Genomic DNA, 23,030 nt, shown 5'->3' with positions numbered 1-23,030 from the left:
AACTTCCTCCCTCCAAGGGCAGAAGCTTTGGTCTTGCCCTCATGGCTCTCACACTGATTCGACTCCCCTTTTGAGGGGGACACAGCCCAAGATTCTCCTTAAGGGCACTATGGTCCTGAGAACCTGCCTATCGAGTGGCTCCAAGCATCTCTCCAGCACAAAGCCTCTGTCTTGGTGCTCCTCAGCCTCCCCCAGCTCCTAGCAGCCTTCAGACCTGATGCAGGTGGCCTGGGGTGCCTCACCCCACAGCACTCTCCCACAGGAACCTGCTATTGTCATGTAACTGAGACCTACAGTCTCCACCCAGGTGAGGGCTCCAGGGCATTGACAAGTCCCACAAATTCCCAGCAGGTGGGGTCTTCTTACCTGAGCCTCGGTGTGATCTACACTGGAAAAGGGTCAGGGCCATTGCAGAGTCCATGCTGGGAGAAGTCGGCCTGAAAAGCCAAGCTCTAGACTTCCCGTGGAGAATAAGCCCCACTGATTCTGAGCTCTCCTCCTGTTCCTTCAGCTCAGGCCTGGGGCCTGGAGGAAGAGTCGGAGCAGGTGTCTGAAATAGGTGTGGAGGCTGGGAACAGGCCCGCACTTCAGCTGCTCCTCACAAAAGGCCCCACGGTAGACAATGCGATGGGATGACCATGTGACATTTCTATTTAAATATGAGGAAATGGAGGCAAAGAGAAAGAAGACACTCCCCGAGGCTCGTACAGAGCAGACAGATGCATGGATTCCAAAGTCTGAGTGCTTCTCCACTAATGTGCCCTTGGCAACAGCCCCTGGAGGTCTAGGCTTGTCTCTGAGCCTCAATTTCCCATCATGGCCCCTCTAGGCATTGGATGCTGTATGAAACAAATTAGTTGTGGACACAGAATACTCAGCAGGGGGCCTTACCAGCAAATATGCAGTGTTAGTTCTCAGCACCACATTGTCATCACCGCCACTGGGTCACCATCAGTCTCCTGCACGTGGATTGGGGCCCCCGACAGCCTCTGTTTGCTCCATAGAATTGTTTTAAGGGTGAAAAGAAAGGATGCCCTGTCGATAACAGTGACTCACTGCACCAAATATTCACCAAGCGGTTGCTGTACATCAGAGACTGGGCTGGAAATGAAAGGCAAAATGGCATCATCCCTGCTTTAAGGAATTTACTCTTTCTTAAGGGATAGTGGCAATAGCCACCTTCCAGTTGTGTGGCAGGACTGGAGACAGTCTGTAGCCCAGGGAAGGATCACTGCCTGGGAGAGCTGGATCTTTCCAGGGGGGTTGCTGCAGAATGAGCAGGAGCTGTAGGGCAGATGGGCAGCAGACTGGTGCTCCAGAGGGGCACAGGAGCATGAATGAGCCCAGGGACCCACACGCACATTTGTTAGCTAGGGGTGAAAGTTCCAGGGAGGACTGGACACCTGCGGCCCAGCCAAACGCTGAGGGGCCCCAGCTTTAGCCACAGTGCCTTAGCTTCCACCCAGAGCTCTCCTTTCCTTGCGAAGGAGCCAGCTCTGTGTATTACTTTGGTGCACCATTAATCATTTCTTTCTTGCACTTCTACAAGTTCCAAGGCATGTGTAAACGATGCTTCACTTTATGTTCATAATGAAAAATTCATTCACTCCAGGTCTGTTTAGGGTTCTTCGGGCGATGTGGGGAATGGGCCCTGCCTTTGTAGGTGAAGAACAATGGGAACGGGGTACTGGAGAAACAGCTCAGAGGGCTGGGGCCAGGAGACTCCACGGTGGATCTTATATTTCAGTGCCAATATTTCCAGGTGATGTGTAGACATGGAAGGATCTTGCCTCAGGTGGAAGCAGAATGTTATGAAATTATATTTGATGATGGTTTAATTTAAACTCATTTTTAAAAAGGTAGATTATGGGGAGATAATAATAATGATTATTAAAAAACACAGCAAAGTATTAACACTGGGAAAGTCTGAGTGAAGGGCATGTGGAAGTACTTTACCATGCTTATTGACTGTTGTTGTGATAACTCGGACCCCGGTATAAAATCCAAGAAAGCAAGAAATTAAAATTTGGGAAGCAAAGGCTTTATTAGGTAAAATCCAGGCCTGGTGACGAGTCTCCAGGAGCCAATTTGGAGACTGCGCACCTCACAGCTAAAAGTCAGGACTTTTTATCTTGTAAATCCACAAACAGCTGATGGTCACACAATGTAAGGAGGGGGATGGAGGTGTGACGCACTACAAAGCAGAAATGGCAATTCCAAGTCTCCCTGCATACTAGCAAGCTTAGATAAGAAGAAATCTTGTTTTTCTTAGCAAAGAATAGAGAGGTCTAACAGCAATTAACAACCTTAGTTACCTTACTTTAGCACCACAACTGTTCTATTTGTAGAGGGCAACAATGGTTAACATATCAATTAGGTAAGATTTTACAATTCTTTACAGAGGAGAGCATCGATTAACATATCAATCTTTTGCCCAGAGGGAAAGGAAAACACACATTTACAGTAAGGACAAGTTATGATATAAAGGAAGCTATTTTTGTGAAGAATGTACAATCTAATACAATCTGATGCAATTAACACAATTTGTGATGGGCTACCGGGTAGGGAAGAGGAGCTATTACCTCAGGCCTTTGTTTTATGGCCTTTAGGAAGTTAAAACTTAACCTAGTTAAATTTGAAGGGAGAAGGGGAGGGGAAGCAGCAGGTGGGCTTATACCTTAGAACAGACCTTAGGATAGCTAGGGGGGCTTAGGTTATAACATTGTGTAAACCCGAATTATTCAAAAAGTAAAATTAAGACAGGTGTTGATGGTAACGATAGAGATCTAGGCTGATTGCATCTCGGGGAAGACTCCGCAGCTCAGGCCCAAGTGACCAGGAGGTGAAGATACAATTTCAAGCCTTCAGGCTGGTTCTCACCCGGGAGGCACCATCTCCTCACAGACAGAAACAGGAAATGCTGGTTCTGTGTAAACCAGGAACTTTGCCGACCTGCAAAAGAAATCCTACTCTATTCACCAAATAAAATGCGGGCTTCCTGTATAAGGATAAACAGTAGTAGCAGTCACATGACGCTGTAGGCAGGAATTAGACCTGATGCAGACCTCTGTCTCGCACATGGCAGATGGAGTCTGACATGCACACCCACTGGAATGGAAAGATGTGATTCTTCGTGTTTATGTCCTTTAGTGCAGCCACTCGGGCATGTTCTTATAGACTGCCCTTTGTACAGACTTAGGAGTGGAACCACAGGTGTGCAAAGAGCCACTGTGCAGAATTGTGTTCATCTGCATAAGCAAGAGGGAAGGTTTAAATTTTATTTGGAAACAAAGAGCTACCCAGTCTCAGCACTAGATATCTTGCTATGACTAAGGGAAATCATCTTTAACCCTTCATACTAGGTATTGTAGAAAAGATAAAACAGGTTTTCAGGAAAAACCATTTCCTCCAAGGGCTCACAGAGCCTGTTTTCAAAGCCAAGGTTTTTGGTCTTTTGCTAGTTCAGCAGTAAGGAAGTATCTCTGCTGGTCTGCTGCGGTCTCTGCTGGTGCTGACCTCAGACTTGACTAAGCCACAGCCTGATAATTCTACAACCCACAGCTTTGTTGTGGCGGGGATTGGTTCAGTATGGGATTGCAGACCAATTTGGGTCAGTAAAATGCTGGATAAAGAAGCTTGCCGAGGTCATTTGGGTGAGAACTTCCTTGGTCTTCTGGGAGTGCCTTTAGAATCACGTGCCAGGTTCGCTCCAGAGTGGACTCTGTGGTGCTGGATGTCACTGGCCAACTTCCAAGAGCTCCAAGTGTGACCTGGCCCAAGGAGGAAAGGTTCTGTGCCTGGCAGGACAAGGTGTGTGGATTTCTTTTTTTTTTTTTTATCGGTACCAGGGATCGAACTCACGATGCCTGCTTGCAAGGCAGGCACTTATGCCGCTGAGCTAAATCCCCAGCCCCCTGGGTGGATTTCAATAGCAGCTTCTTCTCACATGTATTCTGGGGCCACTCCTGCTTTCCAAAGACTTATTACTTCTGCTTCCTGTTCTCTTCCCTGTGGTATCTCCTGTAGTCTGGATAGTCCAGGTATACTGAGATTCTTCCACATTAAACCAAAATAAACCTCAGACTCCGAGTTCTCCTCCAGTGACAGCCCTGCTGTCTCACACTCCTTGTTTCCTTGTCAGGACTTCTGTCTGCTCCTCCTCGCCTCCCTGCCACATTTCTAACACACGCTGGTCTGGCTCCTGTCAACCCTACCCTCCTGAACTGCCCTTGTCAAAGTCACCACGGGTCCATGTGGACACTCACCTGTGTCCTTATCTCATCTTCTTGACTTCCCAGCTTGTCTTCAATTGCCTCAAATTCTCCCTGTTCTTCACACTTTGCTATCCAGGCTTCACCTGCCACACACACCTGGTCCCCTCCTGCCTCCACGGCTGCTCGGTCTTGGGTTCCTCCTTTAATGAACTTGTAAATGTTGGCCTGACTCTAAGCTCGGTCCTAGGCCCCCTCTTCATGCTGCTTTCGCTATGTCATCCCATCTCCGTGCAGCACGCAGTGTAGGCAGGACTGTGCTTGTGGAGAGTTTGATGTACGCCATGTAGTGTTAGCCATGGGAGGCAGGTAATGGATTAGTGAGCAAAGCTCCGGCCTCTCAAGGTGTCATTCCTAGGGAAAGGAAAATGTGCAAAGTGCACCAGCACAGGACTGCGAGCTGTCAAGTAGTGTTGGTGCTATGAAGGACAAGAAGGACGTGGGACGGGACAGTAATGATGGCACTATTTTCAGACAGAGCAGCAAGGGGAAGACTTTGGGAAGGTGTCACTTACACGAGAGGTGGGGAATGTAAGAGACAGGCACCAAGTGTGATTCCACATGACTTGCGGGACAGGAGGGCAATGGTGCCATTAACGAAGACGAGGAAGCCTAGACGATGTAGGAAAGGAACCAAAGCCTATTAACACACCTGTTAGGGCAACAGGATGTACTAGGTGGTTGTTTATCTACACTGAGTTCCTCTTGTCACCGGTTCGGTTTTCAGTTCTCAGGGCAACCTGCCCTGCCCTATTTCTCAGACCATCTGCCTCTGCCACAGCTCCCCATCCTGGGTGGTCTCTGTCACTCTCCTTAGCTCAGTGGTATGATGATAGTTGCTGTAACCTGTGATAATAAAAACATGGCTATTTTTGGCTACCCGCTCATCTGTCTTGTACAGAGCTGCATTCCCTGGGCTTAGTACTATGCCTGGCACAGAGAAGGGCTCAAATGACCAGCTGTCAAGAAAACAAAGCTTAGGTCGGTCACCTGGAGGTGGCAGAACAGCTTGCTTCTGCTACACACAGCAACACATCCATGGCTTTGGGCATGTTTTCTCTGTGGTGTTTTCTCAGTTCCAAAAGTGATTTGATGATTTTAAAGGAATATCCACTTTGAAATTATATATAAAATCCAGAATTGTTATGTAGCCTGGTTAAATTTGCACCCAAAACCTCATTTTGATAGCAACAAAAGTAAAGAGCTTTCCTATGTAACGAGTGCAAATGGTAACATACAGAAGTTTGCGGCTGGAATCTACAGCCCTTAGATGACCCTTAGAAGGCCATCTTTTCTTCAAGCCCCACTCCAGCATCAGGCTGAGATGATGGGAAAAACAGAAGAACCAGAGTCCTGGAACACCACTGAGAACTCACTTAGCTGTGCTGTTCTGGCCTTTGAGCTCTGCTTTTGTTTGCTGGTTTGGTTTGGTTTTTGTTTGTTTTGAGACAGGGTCTTGCCTTGTAATTCAGGGAGGCTTTGGACTCACTATGTAGCCCAGGCTGGCCTTGAACTCATAGCAATCCTGCTGCCTCAGCCTCGGGAGTGCTGGTATTTACAGGGTGAGCCCCCACACCAGGCTGCCCTCTGCTTCCCAAATTCACGGATATTCCAGAGGTATTTGGTGACTAAGGCCGAAAGCCTAGGGGTAGATATTACCCCACTCCACTGATGAAAAAATGAGGCCCTAGAACATGACCTGGTTTGCCGTAGTTCAGACCTACACCAAGTGACAGAAAAAAAAAAAACTACAGTCTATGTGTCCCACTGCAGGGTACTTTCCACAGCAGCAAGGGTATCTACGGTCAAAGCTAGAATCAATAGTTTCCAATAGATGCATATCTATATATTGAATCAACAAATGAAAAAATATTGGATTTTGAAACCCTGGATTAGAACCCTGCAATCAAGAGACTGACAATTTACACTTCAAATCACCTGGGAAATCTTATTGCTAAGGTAACTATTATGTAACTTAGACACAGCTAGGTGTAAACAACGCCACAAAAAAAATATCAGTGACAAAATTACAGAGGCAGGAAAAGACTTCCCCCCGCGCCTTCTGGAAGAAAGAGATGCCAGGAGTATCAATTGCCCACTACTGCCTGTTTGAAGATCCTCTGTTTCATTTTCCTCTTCCTCAGCAGTTTTTGAAGAATTCACTTTCAAAAGAACCCTGTGTGTGTGTGCACACACACACACACACACACACGCGTCCACACACAGAGTGTGATTTTTTCCCTCAGTAAGAAAGGAAGTCATGGATCCTTGCCAGGGAAGAGGGTCTCTAGATTTGTGTGCACACAGACAGGTCTATCACCAGGTCATTGTCACACAAAGTTATACATAGAGGGCTTAACGTTGTCAATGAAGTTTTAAAAACTCATTAACCATCTATATTTGCAGACAGCAGGAAGAAAGGAAAAATTAGGCAGATGGTTGTTGTTCCTTTCTTTCTTCCAGTCCAAATCAACCTCTTTTTCGTCTGAATAAAAGTAGACCAGAAGCCAGGGGTGGTGTCCCACACCTGCAATCCCAGCACTCAGGAGGCTGAGGCAGGAGTAACGTTACTAGTTCCAAGTTTGAGATCAGCCTGAGATATAAAGTGAGGTCGAAGCCAGCCTAAACTCTATAGTGAGACTCTGTCTCAAAAGAGACAAAAAAAAAAAAAAAAAAAATCAGAAATGGAAACAAGTGCCTCTCTCTTTAGGCCCAATATCCGATTCTTTCTAATCCACTTTTTTGTTTTGTTTTGTTTTTGTCTTTTTGAGACAGGGTCTCCCTATACAGTTCATGATGCCCTCACTTTATGGCCCTGGCTGGTCTCGAACTTGCAACAGTCCTCCTGTTTCAGCAGAGTGCTGGGATTACAGGTTCATTATCATTTTCTTCAACTAAATCAAGACAAAGGTGGACGCCAAGTAACGAAAACATCAAGAAAGCAAAAATCTTAAATAGAAAAATGAATAAATAACATTTATTTTGTACAAAACAGCTTTCAGTTTGCGGAAGTCCCTGGCAGTGGGCCGTGAGTCCTCAGGGCAGCACAAGAAGCGAGCCCAGCAGCAGGGAGCCCCGTCCCCGTGGGCGCCCTGTGTCCCTGGCCGGGATGCGCAAGGCCAAGCGGTGCGCCGGCTCCCCTGAGGCCCTGGCCGGGATGCGAAAGGCCAAGCGGTGCGCCGGCTCCCCTGAGGCCCTGGCCGGGATGCGCAAGGCCAAGCGGTGCGCCGGCTCCCCTGAGGCCCTGGCGCAGTTTGAGTTCGGCTCTGGGTAGGGAGCCGACCCGCGGCTTGGGCCGAGCACTAGGCGGCGCTGATCGTGCGTGGCGCCCAGGGGCCGCAGGGCCAGACGGAGGCAGCGGCCGGAAGCGCAGGACTCGCGGGAGCTCGCGGACGAGCTTTTGGGGCGCAGCAGCCGCAGGCGGAGCCGCCCGCCACGCGCGCAGGAATCGGGGTCCAGAGTGGCGACGCTCTTGGCCGGCAGGCGCTCGGTGACGGCCGGGGTAGGGGGCTGCGCGCCCGCGTGGCGCTCGTCGCTGTCACCGTCGCCGTGGTCGTCATTGTCCCCGCTGGACACCGAACGGCCGCGGACCGAGCAATGACTCCCTCGGGCCCGCAGCGCGCGGCTGAGCAGGCGGTCGGGGGCGCACAGGAGGGGGCGGCGGCGGCTGCAGGGCCTTGGGGCGGGCGCGTTCCGGGGCGGGCAGGGGGCAGCGCTGGTTGGTGCCCGCGGGGGCACGAGGTGTGCGGCTCCCACCTCTCCGCCGCCGTAGGTGCGGGCCCGGGGGCGCAGCGCGGGGTCCCCGAGGAAGAGCGACTCCTTGCGGCGCGTGTGCGGGCTCTCGAGCAGCGCGCAGAAGCCGTAGGCGGTGCGCGCACGGGGTAGGTGCGACAGCGAGAGCGCAGCCTGCGAGCGCGGGTCCCTGTCGGTCGCGCGCGGCCACAGGTCCTGTTCGGCAGCGCAGCGGCGCGGCAGCACCCCGGCGGGCAGCGGGGGCTCGGGAGGGCCGGGCGGGGGCAGCCGCGGCGGGATACAGAACTCAGGAATGCGGCCCGGGGTGAGCACGTTGGCGCAGGCGGGCTCCGGAGCCGCGGCGCGCAGCTTCCAGAGCAGCCGCATCGTCGACGGGGCGGCCGGGCTGGCGGAGGCGAAGCGGAAGGAGAAACGCCTGGTCAAGGTGACCGCAGCCGCTGCAGCCCGCGGGAGGTCTTGAAGGCACACCGGCTGATGCAAAAGACGCGAATAAACAGAACGCGTACCTTGCCCTCTTCTTGGAGCTCTCTGAGCTAATTGAGAGAAGCTCAGAGAGGGAGACACCAGACGTCTGTGGGGCCGCGGGCTTCAGCACTGCGGCCGGGACAGCAGCGCTGCTCTCTTATACCCAGGCTGGGTCCCGCCTCCCGCGCCGGCGCCCCTCATTGGCTGCTCCCGTCGGAGTGCTGTAGTCCCGCAGGCGCCTTGGCTAGGGACCTGACTGCTGTGCCCGCGCGGCACCTCTTCCAAGCTTACCCGGGGAAAGCTGCTGGGCGAAGGCAAAGAATTGGCAGCTGAAAACGTGTGTGGCCTCCTGGAGAAGGCGAAGCAGGGTGCAGAAGCCGGAAGTTCTATCTGGCTAGGAGACAGGCCTGTCACCCACCCGTCCTCTGCCCTTGCGCTCCTATGTCTTGCCCCCATGCACTCACTCTGGGCAGAAAGTAGGTACCAGTTTCCAACTACAGATGCATCTGGATCGAGGACATTGCAGTCACGTCTGGATTAACCCATTCCAATAAAAACCTGGAATTTTTATTAAGTCGATATTGTCCTATCCTACCTTCCATCAGTCTGCAGTTGGGCAAAATCATTTGCTATAAAGCCTGTCTCATAATCAAGGGTTAAATATCTTGTCTCATTGACTGCTGTGCTGAAAGTGAAAAACAAATAGTGGTGTGGGTACATTTTGATTGTGTTTGTTTTTTTGAAACAGGGTCTCACTATATAATCCAGGCCAGCCTTGAACTCGCTCGCTCAGGCTGACCTCGAACTCACAGTGATGCTTTTGATTCAACCTCCTGAGCGCTGGGGCGACAGATGGGCATTACCACACCTGACTTCAGTATGGGAACATTTTGCTGCATCATAAAGTCAAAAGCTTGCAAGTCCCGCCAAGCGCTGTGCCTGTCTTCACGACTGTCACAAATAGTGGGGCTTCTGACTGGTTCTAAAAGTAACTTGATGATTTCTCAAAGTTGCCCGCTTTTCTTGTTTGTGCTGCAAGGAGGTCTCCAGATAGAAAGCACTTTATGGTAAATCTAAATTGCCTGTTGCCACCACCTAACCTTCATTTCCTGAGATAAGGTTGAAATCCTGGGGGAATTTGGAGGAAAGTCAGCAAGGGTAAAAAGAGCCAGTTCTGAAACTGGGCATGGTGGTACACACCTGTAATCCCAGCACTGGAGGAGGCTGAGGCAGGATGATCAAACAAAAGGAAAGACAGAAGAAAAGAAAGAGCTATTTCTTGGCAGAATTTGGAACAAGAAATGTCCTATTTGGCTTTGCACAGGATATGTCCTGCTATCTGCAACACTCTTTCTCTATTTTTCCTTTCTGTAGGAATTCCTGTTTATTATCCGTGATTTGGCCCGCACACTCTGCCCTCAAGAACCTTTTTCTCGCTGTCCTCCTCAGTTCATCTGTCTCCTTGTTCCTTCTGTGTATATTCTGTGCACCACCATGGTTACCTTTACCACACTGCTCTGGAAATTTGTACTTACAGGTTTTGTTCCCCTTACTGACTGCAAGCTTTGTATGAGCAAGGATTGGGGCAAAGCAACCAGAGTGGAGTTCAGGGAACCCATTATGAATCTATGCAAAATAAACAAAAGTCCTAGGACACAGAAGCTGGATCTGCCTCCATCCTAGTTGCCATATTCCCAGCAGCAAGCCTTCCTGGTGTATGCATCTCTCATGCGATTCCCGCACCTGGGCACAATCCCAGGCAAAGCGGAAGGACTCAGTAAATATTTGATGAAGTATATTGCATTGAAGTGATGCTGATTTACAGTTCAGGTCTTATGACTCTCAGGTGCTTTCAACCACATGCCTTTCTAACTACATTATTTGATTTCCTTCTCACAACAAACCAGTGAAGCAGATGTTTCTTTTGATCAGGGGAGAAACTGAGGTACCAGGTGGGGATTTATCTAAGGCCATTCAAGCTATATGGATCATAGCCCACATATCTGAAGTCCTAGGCTTTTTTGCCCACTAATTTTTCCCTTCTTTCTTCCACTCATCCTCTCAATGTAACTCACTATGGTGGAGTCTATGGTGTGTCAGGCACTGTGTGACTTTTATAGCCCTTGATGCCCAGAATGTTAATTCTTAAAACACCTCAGTCTACCACTAAGTATTATCTATGTCCAAACTACTATTCGAGCTAAAGAGCATCAACGTTTCCTGTGTTAACAGCTGATTTGTTCTTAGTTGACCACATCTTGTAGTACATGCCTTTTTGATGAGACAAGTATCAGCTGACAGGCAGCCACTGGGGCCAGGGAGCTGCAGTGGCTTCTGCTAAAACTGACCATGCGGACAGAGGTGTCCTCACAGTCTCTGACAGGATGAGCCTGTGGCTCGTCATGCTGGTCTAGTGGGGGAAGGGTCTGCTCTCCTGGGGAATATGCCTGTGTCATGTCCTGAGGTGGCTGCAGCTCATTTCAGATGAAACCACTGTAACAATGGCTTTCATGCTCCCAGCAGCCTTGTGACAGAGACGCAGTCATGTCAGCCGCCAAACACCACTGGAAGCAGGATTTGGGATTTCAGTGACTGGGCTGCCAGCATGTTCATATCTGTGGAACAACACCATCCCCATCAAAACCATTGATTTCCCTTGAATCAGTGTTCCACAGGAGGAGAAAATGAGGTTCAGGGAAATTAAATTACCCTAGGATGGGCACCAACTGATCATTCACTTGAACCCATGACTATGAACCCACAGTTAGAGGTCCAGCATCCTTTAGGATTTTTAAATTACACTTTGTAAACAACCCTTCAGTGGAGACTCTGCTCCCTTCTGTTGTTCATTAGCATACGTCTGATAACTGTTCAAAGTCCACTATCATCTCATATTCAAAGCTTTGAAATTATGTCAAAGAAACTGTCTCAATATTATTAACAATGGCTGATTACGTATTAGCTAGGCATCATGTTGAATGCTCCATCTCCCTTATCTTATCTGAATAACCCAGTATAGAAGATAGGGACAGAGAAAATAGGCTGTAAAGGAAAAGTAATTTGAATGAAGTGTCACATCCAATAAGAGCAGAGCTGGGACTCCAATCAGGATCCAGCTGGCTTGTCATGCAGGCTTCCAAATTCCCAGAGTGTCCCCATCAAAGCCATTTACCCAGAACCACTTCTCCCTTAGGTATCTAAGTAAGAGAGAAAGAGTTGCTGGATCTCCTCAAGCACATGCACCTCGTCATTTAAACTGGGACCTAATATTAAAGCATGGAGTTGTCGCTGTAAATGGGATTATGCATCAGTTAAGCATAACGGTGCTGCCCTCTATAGCCCAAGTCCCTCTCCTTCCAGGAAGCATGCTCTTTCTATTTGTACTACACCTAGTTCCAAAGAGATGGGGGGGGGGGGATTATGTAACAAAGACCTGGGGAATTGATGAGGCATTAGAGCAGACAGTGTGAAAGTGGAAAAGACATCTGTCTTAGTTACTTTTAACTGGTTGCTGAGACAAAATATCTGATGCCCAAAGTTGGGAAAGGAAAGCTTTATTTTTTATAGTTTTTGGAGGTTTTAGTATATATTTAGTTGGCTCAAAGGCTGGGTGGCATGGTGGGGCCATAGTTTATGGTGGCTGCAAACAGCAAGGCAGAAACTGGCAAGAGAGAGAGAGAGAGAGAGAGACATCTTTTTTTGGTCATTATTGTATGTTGGCTCTACCTCTAGGTAGGTGTAGCACTGACACCATCAATCTAAGCACTAGACAATGAGCCAATCACAAATGTATAATGTAAATGTATGAGACCTGAGGCCACCAGACATAAACCATGACATTCCATCCCTGGCCCCCAGGACTCATGCACATCTTTTATATAAATGACATTTAGTTTATCTCTAAGAGTTGTCACAGTCTTAACAGTTTTAGCATTACTGAAAAATCTAAGTTTTAAGTGTCTTTTAAGATCTATGGCAAATTTTTATCTGTAACTGCTGTATAAATGAAACAAGGTTAAACAGTTTTGAAATGTAAAGGCACAAGATAAACATTATCATTTTAAAAGTTGTAAATAGGGGAATATAAAGCATTGGAAACAAAGTAAGTCTAACATCTAGCAGGGTGAACATTAAATTTTAGAGTTTTTAGTGCTGGGGATTTAGCTCAGTAGCATAAGCACCTGTCTTGCAAGCAGGCAGTCGTGAGTTCAATACTCGGTACCGACAAAAAAAAATCCTTCAAAAATTTTAGAGTTTTTTTGTTTAGCGTCTGAAGCAACCTGGTTATAAGCTCTAAAAGGCTTGGGTGATTTTATTTTTATGGCACTTTTAGGTATTTTAGCTCCCAAAGCTTTTTTAAAAAACCCCCTGTGTTCGCTTTTTGTAGCTTTTTTTTGGATGATCTATGTTTTTGGCTTTTTTAAACTTTTGGGGTTTTTATTGTATCTTTGGCTTTATCTTTATATCTTTATAAATTGTTTTCTCAGGGGTACACTATTTGGCCTCCCAGGCTCTTTGCAATCGAGGTAGAAGCCCTCTTACCCTCAGAATTTGTGTATTTTTTTTTTTTTGTACCTAAAATCAGCACCATGCGGATGCACCAAGGTTTGTTGTCAGTTGGAGTAGTAGCCAGGCTTTTTTCTTTTCTTTCTTTCTTTCTTTTTTTTTTTTTTTTTTTTTTTTGCTATAGGGATCTAGTGTCTGGATTGTTGGGCTCTGTTTATCTGGTTGTGAGGAAAAGCTTTTTTATGTTGCCATTTTGCAACTTTGTGTGACTCTGTCACTCTTTTGGAGCATGGTGCTCTGCAACTTTTTTCTCTGAGCAAATTTTTTTCACTTTTTCAGTTTTGAGGGTGCAAAGGGTGGAGACCCACTGCTTCCTGGAATGCCCCGTGGCCATCTTTTTTATCTCTCTGGTTTTTTTTCAGCAATCAAAGTGATAGGATTATTTCCAAAAGATGAAAAGTATTTCCAAAAGATGAGAAGTATAAAACAAAAGAGGCCTTTATTCTGAGAACATGGAGAGAGATGACTGGCACCCTGGCCACTGAAGTCTGGTGATCTATCTCGTGGACACGTGGCGTGGGGGAATGTAAGTAGCCTAAGCTTAGGGCAGTGCCCTAAGGCCATTAGAGATGCACAGGTATTTCATTGGCACACGTTTGGCGCAAGGAGCAGATTCCAAAGGGTGGGGGGATATAGGGTTACAGGTAAATCTCTAGGGGCAGGGGAGACAGAAGCTCCCTGATTCTGGCTGAGGTCTTTTCTGGCTACAGTGTCCCATCTGGGCCAAAACCCTTTCACGAAGTCTCAGTTTTATTTTTATAATCTACAACTTTACTGGAGTTTTTCTTTTGGCCAAACTCACAGCATTTTAAATTATTCTGCTGGGCTCTTTGCTCTTGATTTGCAACGTAAAGCTGGCTAAAAGCTCCCAACAATAGCCATGCCACAGCCTCAACATTCGACTGCCTTGGAATTTCCTTTGCCAGATTAATCAGTCCATTGCCCTTTGTCTCAGTCTCAGGCCAAGTCTCTGGGCATGAGCAAAATGCAGATAAACTTTCTGCTAAGCCATAACTCACATTGTGGGGGGTCCAACAACCAGTGCAGTGCTTCTTCCCAGCAGAAATCTCCCAAGCCTGGTCTTTACCATCAGGCTTTCTATCAGCTTTCTGGTCTTTTGAGCTTTGATGAAATCTCTACAGAACAGCCTAAGCTGCTCCAGTTCTATACATCCAGGTGACATGTCTGACCCTTTTTAAACTCTGCCTACAAGCCATTTCTAAAGCCTGTTGAAAAACATGGTCAGGTATAGTCATAGCAACCACCCCACTCCTGGTACTAAATTCTGACTTAGCTAGTTTTAACTCATTGCTGAGACAAAATACCTGATGCCCAAAGTTGGGAAAGGAAAGGTTTATTTCTTATAGTTTTTGGAGGTTTTAGTCTATACTCAGTTGGCTCCAACACAGGGTGGCATGTTGGGGCCGCAGTTTATGGTGGCTGCAAACAAGATAAAGGTGTGTGAGAGAGACACACCTTTATCCTGCCATTACATTGTGTGCTGACTCCACCCTAGGCAAGTGTAGCACTGACACCATCAATCTAAGCGCTAGACAATGAACCAATCACAAATGTATAATGTAAGTGCATGAGGCCTGGGGGCCACCAACATAAGCCATGACAACATGTTCACTGGATAAAGAATCTTGTATGAGGTCACACAATATCTATGACTCTGAAATGGGAAGTATTAGGAAATAGTGGAAGGGAGGTGAACACCACAGTAGTGGACAGGTTTTGTGAACCCTAGACCAGAATAAGCAGCTTTCTTGCAGGCTGATGTTTCATGTGGGATTAGAAAGAAGAGGTTGTGGCTCTCCTGAGTTGGGGTGACTGTAATCTTCGATCACCGGGCTGTTGTGCCTATGTGTGTTTATCTTCTAGGACTCTTCATTTTCAATCTTGAGGCTTAAATGTGAGCTCAAATTGAACTTTAATCTTGAGGCTTAAACTGGTGGCCTGCTCCTCCCACCCATCTCAGACTTCCCATTTGGACAGGGGGCAGTGGAGGGGGTGAGGACCTGTTCTCCTCCCTTTTGTCCATGAACAAACTGGCTCAGGTTGAACAGCACCCAGGATCTTTCTTAGAGAAATCTTGTTTAGAAATTACTCAAGTGCCTGATGAAAATTCAGCTCATTTTGTGTCCTACCTAAAATGTAAATCTTAAATCCAGCAGACAGATCTATCTCTACCTCCAATTCATTTCCCAGTCTGCTCTGGACATTAGCAAAAGGCTTTGAAAATTAGAAGAAGGATTTCAGATCCTAAGAAATAAACTCATAAATGCTGCCTTCTGCACTAATAACTGGGAGGATGAGCAAGAGCCTCAAAAGAAAAAAAATTAAAATGCCAAATGCTTGCCTCTGCTATCCATAAACATCAGCCTCTGTCCCCCCTCCAGGCACTTGTGACAGATGTGGCAATGGTAGACTTGTCCTAAACCCTCCAACTAGGCCATGCCCTACCCATGGGTCAGTGAGGACACTGGAAGACAGACTGTCCTCAGCAGGGCTGTTCTTGGCAGGAACACCCTTCCAGCTTGGAATGGCTTTCTCCAAACAAACAAACAAACATCCTGGCAGTCCCTCATGATCACTCTCAGCTGCTGGCTTGAACATCGGTGCCTGGGAGCTGCTCCCCTGCAGAAAGTGAGTCCACAGAGCCCAGGGTGATTAGGATGGCATCTGGTGAACCCACTTCCTTCCGTATCAGTGCTGAGATAAATCTTTCTGTGCTCCCTGAATTTCAGGGTCCACTTGCTCACTTTCATGTTTCCATACTGCACACTGGGGCAGTAACCCTACTACATTCTTCATTAGGTATCCCCACTGCCCACCTTCTGACTGGGCAAGGACCCCACATACAAGATGGAAGCTATATCCCACACTCCCTTAGCCTAGGAAATTCTTCTCTTCCAGAAAGACAGACCAAAGAAATTCAGCTGGCTGGATGCTCGCCCCATCTCAGTAAAATGGCCTCTACTAGACTCCCAAGTCTGGCACATTAGTACCCCCCAAAAATATCCCACCACACCCCTATAAAAGTTTCAATAAAGAACCATGTGTTTCTCAGTTCCTTAATACCCACTTTTACCCCAGAAGGTAAGAGCAAACCTGCTATTGGTCACCTTAGAGAAGGAATACTGATTCTCACCAACTCTCCTCATGACAACCCCATTGCTCCCCCTTTCCATTTGGATCCCCTCTCCTCAGCCCTGTCTCCAACTCCACTGTCCAATTCTCCCTTAACACCAACACCTTCAATCTTGCTCTAGGAACACCCCTATATCACTTCAAGCTCTAAAAGGTTCATCATTGCTAATACACAGTTCCCCCAGACCCTTGAGACTGCTCACAGTATTAGTATTAATCTGGCAGACCTGTGACAACAGCAGGAGCCCTGAGCGTAGAACTTCTCATACACCAGTTCCATCTCTTTCCTACATGACCTGTCTCTGGGGTCTGTGAGACACCATATCTCCCCTCTAATTGAACAGGAATCTACACTCTTTCTCTTCTCTCCCAGCACATCTCTGATCCCTACCACTCCATGCCCTTATTCTTATCAAGGTGCTCACATCTGCAAGGTGCTCACATCTGTAAGGGCCAAGAGAGCAGCACAGCTAATTCCCCTCCTGGCCACTTTGGGAATCCTAGCTGGGGTCATCACAGGGCTGGACATGATGTCGCCTTACATCAGGTCTCTCTTCTACCTAAACAGTTCTCAGAAAGCCTCGAGGAAATCTCAGAGCAGCTGGATACTGTTCAAGACCAGCTAGATCCCCTTGCCTCAGTGGTCCTCCAATCAAAGGTGTTCAAGACCTACTCCCTGCTGCAAATGACAAAATCTGCACCTCACTTCAGGAGCAATGTTGTGTTTATACTATAAATCCAAGTGGTCAGAAATGGGGCACAGCACCTCAAAGAAAGGGCCCTTGCCTTCCAGTCCTCTATCTCCCGGCCTCATAGATGCCTCATCTTGGATTTTTCCCTTTTAAACTCACTTCTCTGTTAGGGCTTGCATGTCTATTTTTGCCCTGCCTCATTAACCTGTTGCAGAGATTTCTCATCAAGAGGGCTCCAGCTGTCTCACAAGCACTTCCCAAGGCCGTGTCAAGGCAGTCCTTCAATCCCAGTGATATCCCATCACCGCCCAATCAGCCAGAAGGAAGACGATGCCTATTTCCCCTTGTCCAACCATACAGTTTCAAAGGAAGAAATCACATTCCTGCCATCTGAGCCAAGTCACGACTAATTTGAGCTTCAAGATTTATGGGCTTTTGTGAAGAGTTGGGCACGAGGGAGGCAGAGAACTGCCACTGGGACCACTCAAAGCTGTCAAAATGATGGGCGTGAGTGACCACAGTGCAGGCTTCAAAGACAACCCCACCTTGAGATAGTGGTAACTTCTCTCTACCAGCCCGTGAAAGCCTGTCAGCCCATAAGCAGGGCACACACTGGTATGTGCTGGCCAGTGGTCCCTCTTGGGCTTTAACCTAATAAAGCCTGTCCTCTACTGAGGAACTTCCTTTCTAACACCTGTGAGAGTTGACCCCCCTGCTATAACCCACTCCCCGAGTTATAAAAAACAGCAAAGAATGTTTCACTCCCTAACTCCCCAGAGCGGGGAATAAAAGGGTTAACTCCCTAACTCCCCAGAGCTATCAGAGCAGAGCAGAAAGAAATGCCTAACTCCCCAGAGCTATCAGAGCAGAGAAAAAAAAAAGAAAGAATGCACCTGCAAGGTTGTTCTGTCTCAACGAGATAAGACAAGTAACTGTTCTGTTCTGGGCACATAGTGACTGGGCTAGGACCCCCAGTCTCCATGGTTACTCAACCCCAAACCCCTCCAATCAATTTCTGCCAAATCCTATGCTGCTCAAAATTAACCAATGCAATCTGCTTCTGTAAACTCGCTTGCCTCCCGTTTGCACCCTTAAAAACCCTACACGATTCCCCCTCGGGGCCCTCCGCACTTGTTTGCCTGGAGGACCCCATGCGCATGGAAATAAACTTTTTTCCCTCACCAAGAGTTGAGTCCTTGGGGTCTCTTTCCCTGCGGCGTCGGCCCTAACACACTGAGTCCTTGGTGCAGCTGGCAGGACGGTGTGTCCACTCCCTGGGGGACACCTGTTTTCCATGGGGTGGAATGTGAGCTGAGTCTCTGGTGGCTGGGTAAGTCCCCACCTTCTTCAAGGACCAAGTCCCTGAAGCTCTGGCCTCTACACATACACTGACTCGCTCTCTTCCTCCGCTTTGTTTTCTTCAAAGCATGGTTCATTTCTGCACAACAGGGATCCTCCAGGTCCAGCTCTGATCTTGCTTCCCTAGAGAACTCCAAATGGGGGTTGGGAAAACCATCAAGGTCATAGTCCTTACTTTCCCAGTGAGGTACAGACCCCATGAGGTGAGAGGGCTTTCTCAGGGATAGAGTACAGGTTCTAATTTTCCCTATGACCCCCTACACTTGAAAGTCCCTTGGATAAGTGCTGGCTACCCACTACCATGCTTCAAAAATCCTCCACGGTCATCCCACCACATGAAGAATTTCCCTCTCTGAAAAGCAATTTCCCTCTCTGGAAATAATTGCTGTATTCTTCAATCCAGCTTTTCAACTGAATTTCAATATTTTAGGGGTCAAGAACCCCTTAGGGCCAGGGATTTAGCTCAGCGGCATTAGTGCCTGCCTGGCAAGGGCGAGGTCCTGAGTTTGATTCCTGGTACGGAAAAAAAAAAAAAAAAAAAAAAACTTAAGCTGATGAAAACTATAAAGTCTTTCTACATATAAATATTTGCATACAAACATAAAACTTTTGTCCAGCAATTTGACATGCAATATATGACAAAGAAAAACGCCTCATATGGTGGCAGAAAGGGCAGCATATCTGCTATGTGGCCATGGCATATACAGAACTGGCTTTTAAATCACAATAATTTATATAATGCAAATGCTTGTGGAGCAAGATCAGATGTCACAACAAGCTTAAAAGGTAGATAATTGTTTTGGTTATTTTTTTTTAACTAAAATGACCGTTTTTAACAAGGACCAGAAGTATGATTACAATTACATAGCCAACACAAAAAATCCATGGATGATCAGGAGTTGGAAGGTTACAAAATACAAGGGTAACACTGGGTACAGGGGGAAGAAGTTGTTTCAGAATCTCAGACCCAGACTAATACAGCCTTTCCCTGCAATCCTATCTGTGCTCACCCCTGGAATCTGTGGGAGACAACTCCAGTAACTCCCTTTGAATCCAAAACAATTGCTGTGACTTTTGATTACTTGGAGACTCATTTCCTTATACTGATACATAAAAGGCTGGCTAGGGTATTTCCTTCTGCAGTTGACTCTAAGCATTGCAAATAAGGCTGGCCCAGGTGCTATTGTGCAAAGTCAATAGCCATCACAGATGTGAGAGGCAACTCCAGTGACTCCCTTTGAATCCAAAACAATTGCTGTGACTTTGGTTACTTGGAGACTCATTTCCTTATGCTGATATGTGAAAGGCTAGCTAGGGTATTTCTTTCTCTCTTCAATTAGCTCTGAGCATTGTAAATAGGGCTAGCTAAGTGCTATTATGCAAAGTCTATAGCCATCAGACAGTCCTGTTTCCTCGCATGGTGCTCTCCACAATAGGATTGAGCTGGTGAGATGTTGGAGCAAATAGCTCCGGGAATATCAACTGGGTAGGAGCCTCAAGGTAAGATGTTATGACTCCCCAGGGCACAAGAGTTTGCATATCAGAAAATGAAGCAATAGCGCCCCAAAACAATTCCACTGCTATCATAATCGGGTTATGTAAATTGACTCTTCTGCATATCTGCATATCAAACTCTGCAAATTACAGAGATGCCATTCTTGCACCTGGCCAGCCAGCTCAAGTTATCCACATAATTCCCGCCATCCTCACTATCACTCATCCCTGAGCTACCCTCTCCACTTCTTCACAAGATAATAAATTCTGGGAGAGGCCTAGGATCAAGGCCTTTGTCTGTATGTCCTCACAAGGATTGGACTTGGGACCCCTTGGTTGCCCTTAATTTGGAACATGTCTTGGTGTCTTTACTCTTGCTGTGGGTTGGATTGTTTGTGGTAGATTGGAATTAACTTGCTGGGATTCCAATAATGTCTCAATGGGATTATAAATATAGCCTTTTGGATTGTGAGGAAAGCTAGAATGAGAATTACAATACTTGGATGACTGAACTCAATATTTGAGTTTACAATAGAATCCAGCTTGCCAGGGCCAAAGCCACCTCTGTCCCCACCACCCCAGCCCCCTCACAAGCCCCCACAATCCCTTCCAGTGCCCCAGTAGCCACCCTGATCATAGCCTCCTCTGCCACCATGATGATCAGCTCCATAGCTAGACCCATATGGGAGCTGCCTGGACCCCGTCCTGGGCCATCTGGTTTAGGGGCCTTACACTGGTTGCATTCATTTCTCCAAGAGAAGTTCATGGTCTCACATATAGGATTTAGGACACTTCCAGTCCCCAGCTCACTGCTGTCCTCCACCACCACCATCTCCACAGGAGAGTCCTCCCCAGTGGCCACCACCACCACCGCCACCTCCATATTCTTTGCAGCCCATGGGACCCCTCTCTCTCAGCCTCCTTGGTCATTGCCACCACCTGGATTGAAGTGTGCTCAACAGGTAGTAAATGAGAGCTTGACAGGACTTCTGGAGAATTCCAGTCAATTGCTGCGTTAGCAGAAGGAGGATCATCAAATGAAACCATTGCCTCTCCCTTCAGCTTGCCAGTTTCCCTGTCTGTGTACAAATTAATCATGGGTTTGTTGTACTCTAAGAAAATAGCTTCATTATATGTGTATTATAGCAAACCTGTATAGGGGCTTACTAAATGTATTTGTTTTATCCTTTTTCCCTAACTGATATGTTAAGTGACCTAATTGATATGTTGAGCAACACTCTCCCCTGTAAACAATTGCAAAAATCTCACCTAATTGATATGTTAACCATTGTTGCCCTCTACAAACTACAGAAGCTGTGCTAAAACAAGCTAACAAGGGTTGTTAATCACTGCTAGGCCCCTCTATTCTCTGCTAAAGAGCTAAGGAAAACTAGAATGGCAATTAATTTACATTTGTTTAAAGTAACCTGCATGTGTGCAGAGAGATTTGCGTGTGAGTTTAACCCTTTACCCTGACCTTGACACATTACCGCCATTTTCTGTTCTGTATGGCGCCTTATTGCCTCCCTCTCCCCTCACCTATCTGTCTAGGCCATAAAAAATTTGGGTTTCTGGTGACCTCCCCCCGACCCGGTGATGATCTGTCGTAAAATGAGCCTGCCCCAATTTTAAGAACTGCTTAGCTTAAAGAAATTACCGGGTAATACTATGGCCCAAACCCCAATCGGTGCTTTCCTTTTGTTCTGTATGTATCAAATGAGTTAGATATCAGGTCTTTGTAAAACTTAAGTTCCAGTGTCTCATAACTCATGACCCCTTCACACTCACTAGCGAAGACAAGCTGTCCTGAGATAATTAACTCTCCACTTTCTTCTCCAAATATTGCTGCAGACGTGCCACTCTGAGATAATGTCAGTCTGCAGGATGGGAGTAATTTAAAAAAACACCAAGAACTCCCTACATTGTCAGAGCTAAGTGGACAGCAATACAGTTTCCAGACTCGGGTCAACAAGTTCGATGGCTCTGCAGGTTTCTTTGTTTCTCTCCCCCCGCCCTTTCCTCCAGCCCCTTTTTAAAGTCCTCCCTTCAGCTTCTGGGGGACAGGCTCCCGGAGACTGGTCACCAGGCCTGAAAATAAAGCCTTTGCCACCTAAATTTTTGGTCTCTTGCCTCCTTGGATTTTATACCGGGGCCCAAGTTATAACAGGTTGACTAGTTTTCTTATTGGGCTTACTAATGCCAATCTGCTTGAAGTAATCAGCTACAGACTTGATTGTAACATTCTCACCCAGGCCTTGCAAAAGATGGTATTGTTGTCTGAATTATCCTGTTCAGAATCGTGATGTGGTCCTTGGTCTCAAAGGCCACCAAATTTATTGAAGCTACCTTGATCATTTCCACCCATGCCACCTCTGCCTCCACGGCCACCTCCACAACCTCTGGGTTCATAGCCACCACTGCTGTGGGTGTAATCACTGCCACCTCCTTTGCCTTGGCCCCATGGTCCTGTTGGCCTCCCCTGTAGCCACCACCGCCACCACTCACAGAGCACTGGTCTTGGCCATAATTACCTGCACCACCTCCATCACTACTGTTGTACTGGCTCTGTTGTCCATAGCCCTGAGGGGGATTATAGGAGCTTTGCTGCTATCCTTAGCTGGCTTGCTGTCCACGACAGCCAGATTGTTGGCCATAGCCCCCTCTCTGGGGCTACCCATAGCTGCTGCTCTGAGAACTGCCACCATAACTTCCCAAGGTGCTGCTGGGAGCTGGCTGCTGACCACAGCCAGGAGAAGAGGTCTGCTTGCCCATAAGGTGACAGGAAACTCTGGCTACTACCATAGCCACTAATGGAGCCATAACCTTGGGGAGCTGATTGAGAGCCATAGCCTGTATTCTGAGTCTGTAAGAAGAACCATAGCTGCTCTGGCCATAGCCTGAAGTGTCTGCTGACTGGCCATAACCACTGTAACTCTGCTGTCCACAGGGCTGGTTGCTCTGCTGGGAGTAGCCCTGCCCAGACTGGGCAGGGTAGGCCCCACAGCTTTGGGTTGCTTGTTGGGTGTGGTCACTTGAGGCCATGTCCTTGCTGTGTCCATTCATGCGTACACCATGTCCCATGCATGTCCGGCCAGTGATGAGGGTCTATCACCACACAGCACCGACACCTTAAGGACTTATCTTGGTTATTTTGCTCATTCTGAGACAAAATACCTAACACCCAAAGCTAAAGGAGGAAAAGTTTATTTTATTTGGCTCAGTTTTCAGTTCATAAGCAGGTGGTTCCAAGGCAGGGTGGCATGGCAGAGGGGCATCA

General features: G+C 47.4%; 1 protein-coding gene and 1 pseudogene across 1 annotated transcript; both read right to left on the bottom strand.

The window, feature by feature from the left end:
• Nucleotides 1-7,221: 7,221 nt before the first annotated feature.
• LOC100725979 (C2 calcium-dependent domain-containing protein 4A) lies at nucleotides 7,222-8,986 on the bottom strand. Its single transcript, XM_003463585.5, has one exon. It carries the CDS (start codon nucleotides 8,388-8,390, stop codon nucleotides 7,308-7,310), a length of 1,083 nt encoding a protein of 360 aa, XP_003463633.2. The 5' UTR covers nucleotides 8,391-8,986; the 3' UTR covers nucleotides 7,222-7,307.
• Nucleotides 8,444-22,795, bottom strand: LOC100726254 (RNA-binding protein FUS-like; annotated as a pseudogene).
• Between the last annotated feature and the right edge of the window lie 235 nt (nucleotides 22,796-23,030).

The sequence above is a fragment of the Cavia porcellus genome, unplaced genomic scaffold (genome assembly GCF_034190915.1).
Source record: "Cavia porcellus strain 051 isolate PalLab524CR breed Dunkin Hartley unplaced genomic scaffold, mCavPor4.1 scaffold_38, whole genome shotgun sequence".
Classification (NCBI taxonomy): Eukaryota; Metazoa; Chordata; class Mammalia; order Rodentia; family Caviidae; genus Cavia; species Cavia porcellus.
The sequence above is the reverse complement of the archived record's forward strand: the minus strand, read 5'-3'. Positions and strand labels throughout refer to the sequence as shown.

Coding starts and splice junctions, on each gene's coding strand:
- LOC100725979 (XM_003463585.5), bottom strand. CDS start 8,390: ATGCGGCTGCTCTGGAAGCTGCGCGCCGCGGCTCCGGAGCCCGCCTGC.